Consider the following 5,853-nt stretch of genomic DNA (forward strand, 5'->3'; position numbering starts at 1 on the left):
TGACCAGTGTATTTTCATATTTTCTGTACATACAGTCCATGTTTACAATATGTTATAAGTATTGTTTTATGAATGTGTGAACATGTTTTAATTTTTAATGCATTTATATCCTGATTTTTGATGCGCAATTGTGAAATTTGTATTCTACAACTTTTATGTCGTTTCTTGTGAATAAAAATCAAGATATTAATGCATTAAAAATTTACTATTTTTACAAATTGATAAAATATTATACAATAATACTCGCGAGGTTTTAATTCTTTTGCATTGTAATATTTGTCCAAGCAATTTGCGTTTTCTCGGTGAAAGTCAAAATACACTCCAAAGACAGTCATAGTAAAGTCAAATTATGTTTCATTAAATGTGTTAAATGATGTCATCTTAACTTTTAGAAATTATTATTTTTTGATCTCAAAGAATTTAAAGGTCTCAGAGCCGTGACAGGATGGTAGTGTTTAAATATTCTATTCTAAATTTATTGCGAAAAAATATCACCTCGGCCAGGGTTTGAACCTGGACCTCCCTCTCGCTAGGCGGGCGTCTCAACCAATTCGACCACCGAGGCACATGGCAATATGCTCATCGCAATAATGTTGATTCCCGAGTGCCACCTATCGTGACAGTATTCGAAATCGAGAACTGTGCGCCGACTTGATTTGTCAGTCTTAATTAATTAATTACGCGGACGTGAAAACGCGTTTCTTACTCTCATTTTAATTATTTAATCGGGGGGAGGGGAACGTAATAATGGGGATACATTGTGGAGATGATACTGTGTTTTAAGACTGACAAATCAAGTCGGCGCACAGTTCTCGATTTCGAATACTGTCACGATAGGTGGCACTCGGGAATCAACATTAGACTGTTTATTGCGATGAGTATATTGCCATGTGCCTCGGTGGTCGAATTGGTTGAGACGCCCGCCTAGCGAGAGGTCCAGGTTCAAACCCTGGCCGAGGTGATATTTTTTCGCAATAAATTTAGAATAGAATATTTAGACACTACCATCCTGTCACGGCTCTGAGTCCTTTAAATTCTTTGAAATTTGTGTTTAACACATACGAGCCTTACTAATTGATTTTTGATCTCATTTTGATGTCATCGTGATTTTTGAGTGACTTTTGTTCTGCTTGGGTGAAATCGTGATATAACTTGAATCTAATTATACACAAGCAACCTGACTTTTAGCAGAGAAAATATACCTGTGCCGCTTCAACATCCTTAATTACGTGTTAGGGCGATTGACCAAGCGTTCATTCAACGACACTTCGTGCCGCGATAGCAATTATTCTGCTAATTCAACCTAATGCCTGCTAATTCGTCGGATTCATTATCATTATGGTCACTATGTGAAACCTTACTCCCGCACTTATATTCTCGCGTTAATACATTGCACATCTCGTCTAATTCATTGCTGACGATTCGCGCCGCGAGTCGCATTTATGCTTACTACTATTACTACCTCACTGGTAGTCCGTGGAATGCAACGTGCATCGGAAATTGCGAGGAAATGAAAGAAGCGTGGCAAATACTTGCGCCAATATTTCACTTAACTCTATAAATAGTACATATAATATCTACACGTGTCAATATTTGTAAAAAGAATAACGTAGAATGTCAGCAAATGTAACAAATGCTCGTAGTTGTTGGTTGTTGAGTTTCGTCCAACAACGTAACAGTCACGAAGCGTCGCAAGCTTGTAGTTTCGCGTAGATCTAGTTTCATCCAGTTTTCACGTTATATGAATTGAAATTGATTGAGGGAAGGAGAGTTGCGAGAACGAATTAATGAACGCGTGGAATGAAATAAGCGACGCGGTAAAAAAAGTATCATAAAAGAAACGAAAACGCGACACGAGTTTAAATTGTGATTAACAAACGGCAAAATATAGTACGAATAGAAACAGCCCGTACAAATAAAACTGGAAAGCAGACTCTACGAGACATGAATGAAAATATTATAAAGTGCCTGTGCACGTCTAAAAGCTAAATGTTTGCTTCTTTAGCAGAAGAAATAATGTTATAAAAAATCATAACTTTTTACTACTTTTTAACGGTACACTCAAACCTTCCTTGTGTTTCACAGCATTGCATTGAACTTCATAAGGAAAATTACGAGATCATTGAGGTACGTTCAGTAGTTTTTCAATAACTGTCATTTCACTTTTCATCGATTTTCTTGCAGTAAAATATTTTCATCGGGAAGAAAATCAGCCGTACGTTGATTAAAGTGAGACGCAATTTGACATTATTAACGAAGAGATCGAAGACAAGGCAACTAATGAGAAACGTACTTAACATTCGTTCATCGAAATAACAATTCTGCGAAACCCAAGTATGTCGTATAACGCTGCGACCGTTAAGCCTCATCTACAATGTGCTCTTTGCGTCCAGAAACATTTTATTTTATATAAGCCAATCAAAACGCTTAAAAAATTTGTCGACCAAGTGCGATTGTACGTGCAATATACAGGGCGAGTCGTAAAGGCTAGCCCAACCTTTTACCGTAACAGATGAATTACCGACCGCAACTGTAGCCAACTCGGGAAAAAATTGATAAAATCTTGTTCTACATGTCTCAATCATGTGATATCTAATTATTTCTCGAGAAATGTAATTTGGCTACAATTCACCTCTTATGGTAAAAGGTTGGGACAGCCTTTACGACTCGCCCTGTATAATGTACAATTTCTCAACCTGCATAAACTTTTTAAACGTATTTATCGGCTACGAAATAAAATGTTTTTAAGCGCAGAAAACAGATTAGGCTTTAGCGTAGTGCGCTTGGATTTATGTGCCTCCGATCCCTCCAGAGCCGAGAGAAAATTAGCGCCGTCGTAGTGGGGGAGGGCAGGCACGGTGAGGGACGAACACAGAAATATTTACGAATGAGTGATCGCGGGGTGAGAGACAGCAAACGGGACGAGAAGGAGGACTTGTTCCCGGCACGTTCGGCTCTTCGAACTCGCGTTCGCCAGTTGTGGTGCGCACGTGGTGCCGACGTTCGATCGCAGACCAATCCTCCCACACGTCGCCCGTAGGTACATCGAGAGCCCGGTGAGAGAAATCAACGCAAAGTTGCAATTTTACATTGCTTTCGGAAGGAAGATAATGAGCCCAGCCGGCATGAGGACGTATATGATCCTGGGCGCGATCGCACTCGCGAACGGAGTTTTTAGCAACGGAGAAAAGCTCGGTGAGTGTATCGTCGCGGGCTTTCGTAGCGCGATAATTATCGAGAGCTTTATCTCTCGCAGATTTTCACGCCTCACGAAACTCGGCGACGCGACTTCGAAGAATGTACGCTTGGGAACGGTGAGAAGATGTTTGCGCTGCCATATAAACACCATGTTATTCGAAATACCGGCTGACCTTTTCCCCGGAGAAGATTTCTCTCGGAATTTGCCTCGCGTCTGTCCCCGACTAACTCTGACTAAAATAAATTATCTAATTCGTCATTGAATGAAATTAATTGATTTATAATCGTGTAATTTGAAAAAAGAGAGAGTGTACTTTAGTCATCAGTGATGAATGAAAGTTAAAAACGAAGCTTCTTGTTGATTTAACTGGCAATATAATTAGTTAAACGTTACAATTGTACATTTTGACCTACGTATTAGGTCCTTATCAAGTAACGGAACTAATGCATGGATAAGTCAGTCAGGACCTGATACTTGGGTCGAAACGTCGTACAATTGTAACGTTTAACTAATTATATTGCCAGTTGGGTCAACAAAAAGCTTTGTTTTTAATGTAATTTGATTACAATACATTTCCGCGCGAGGAGAAATATATTCTCAAATCTATCTTCTCGCGCGCAAAGATATATTCTGAATTATAATACATTGTAAAATAAGAATGCATTTACTGAAGGTAAATTACGATATGTCACGGATATCTTTGTTAGATTTGCCTCGAATAACTATCAGTATTAATGTGTGTCCCTAAAATATTGTCAATAATTAGATCTATTTATGTAAAACTCAATCCCAAATTACTCAAGGAATCCCGGATACCTTGTACATTTCTTGACAACCTGTGATGATGACACTTGTCATTCATCACTGATGACTAAAGTACACTCTCTCTTTTTTCAAATTACATGATTATAAATCAATTAATTTCATTCAATGACGAATTAGATAATTTATTTTAGTCAGAGTTAGTCGGGGACAGACGCGAGGAAAATTCCGAGAGAAATCTTCTCCGGGGAAAAGGTCAGCCGGGCATTTCGAATAACATGACCATCATAACATTTCTGAATCACTCACGTACAACGCTGAATATGCTCAACGGTCATGGTTTATGATAATAATTCACATGAATCACGTTATACACACAAATCACAATAACGCCGCATTTTCTTATCAAAGTTCTTATCAAATACATTTCCGCTTATTTGCTTATCTTTTAACACCTAACGTTGCCTAAGTGAGACAGTCCCCAGATGAATCCCTCGCATTTTCCGAAACATACATGTGTTCACGGTGCTTACGGACTTTCCCACGTTCCGATGAGTTTACACCGCGAGAAATTTTACTGTAACACGCGCATGACAACACCGTTTCAAATGAATAATTGATTATTGATTATAATATTAATATGTGTACGCGACCTCGAACTTAACAACGGTTATTCAGATATAAATATTTTCACTTTGCTATACCGAAACAATCTTATTTATTTTCGTCGAAAAGAGTGAGAAGAAGATCGGTCCCATTTCTTTCTCATTCGATTTTAGTCAGAAAGTAAATACCAAACGAAAGGTCTCGTCGAGCTGATTACAGATATGTCAGTCTCAGGATGTTTCCCAACGGTCGATGCTAATGACATCGTCCTGCGTTTCCTATGGACCTGAATAAGTTTTAAGTGGATTAAGTGATTCTTGGGAACCCATTGGGAAACTTTTTACTCGACTCCAACTCGGTTTTAAAATTTTTGGAGCCCGATATGGGCTCTGGAACGTTAAATAGGTATATACACTCTGAGACTGACGTATCTGTAATCAGCTTGACGAGACCTTTCGTTTGGTACCTACTTTGTGATCAAAACCGAATGCGAACAAAATGGGGCCATTTGTCTATGGAAACTTGTTCTCATTTTTTTCTACTTTTTGGTTCGTATATCTTATTTTTAGATGAATTGAACATTCCCAGCGAACATGATGACGTTGCTCGTCGTCATTGTAACGTCGAAATGCCGTCAGAAACGTTATTTCTGATTGTATGTCTTTAAATCGGTTGTTGTCAAGGACACGTTTGTGCGTTTTTGCAAATAAGAGATCGAAGAAATAGAGCGAATCTGGAAATACACATCGGCCAAAGAGATACGCCATTTATTTCATTGTGTATTTCCATTATGCGTCTTAATTAATTATTACGCGGCTCAATCTTACATGTTTTTTATTTAAATATTATTAAATAAACAAATGAATCTTCTAATAAAACTAAAAATTGGTATGAACAATTATGCAGTCTTATTCATTCTACTTGCAAAATTTTACATTTTTTTCCATAATTTTTCACCGAGATATAATAACTTTCTAACCCATTTTGCCTAAGACTATATGTAATTTTATTATTTAATTTTTTTCAGTAGCAAGGTTCCTAAATAACCTCTAACTTTGACAGAATTTTTTTATGATGAAATCTGCGCACAGAAAAAGTATCAGATCACCTCTTATATACAGGGTGTCTGATTCGATATGGACGACCCCAAAGATTATAGTAGATTGGGTTAAACTGAGAAGAAAAGTTATATAAAATTTTACAAAATCGTTTTTATTATCGGCCTAATTCAGAAAAACGTCTGAGCCAATAAGTGCACGGAGGAGCGGAAGGCCGGACTCGGCAGC

The 5,853-nt window shown here is 37.8% G+C and overlaps 1 protein-coding gene and 1 non-coding gene across 4 annotated transcripts in view; one reads left to right on the forward strand and one right to left on the reverse strand.

Moving 5' to 3' along the window:
• Positions 1-5,853, forward strand: part of LOC105559414 (prion-like-(Q/N-rich) domain-bearing protein 25) — a 31,725-nt gene that overhangs the window by 14,224 nt on the left and 11,648 nt on the right. For 2 of the 3 annotated variants that reach the window (XM_012007671.1, XM_012007673.1), the window contains exon 2: positions 2,813-3,195. The exons of the other annotated variant lie outside the window; for it this stretch is intronic. In XM_012007671.1, the coding sequence (XP_011863061.1) occupies positions 3,111-3,195 (85 nt within the window). In that variant the 5' untranslated portion in view covers positions 2,813-3,110. The remainder of the gene's footprint in view (positions 1-2,812; positions 3,196-5,853) is intronic. 3 annotated transcript variants of the gene reach the window in all.
• Positions 493-565, reverse strand: Trnaa-agc. The gene has a single exon. It is a non-coding gene; the product is annotated as a tRNA-Ala (tRNA).

This window comes from Vollenhovia emeryi, unplaced genomic scaffold (assembly GCF_000949405.1).
Source record: "Vollenhovia emeryi isolate VEMERY1.0 unplaced genomic scaffold, V.emery_V1.0 DF939274.1, whole genome shotgun sequence".
Classification (NCBI taxonomy): Eukaryota; Metazoa; Arthropoda; class Insecta; order Hymenoptera; family Formicidae; genus Vollenhovia; species Vollenhovia emeryi.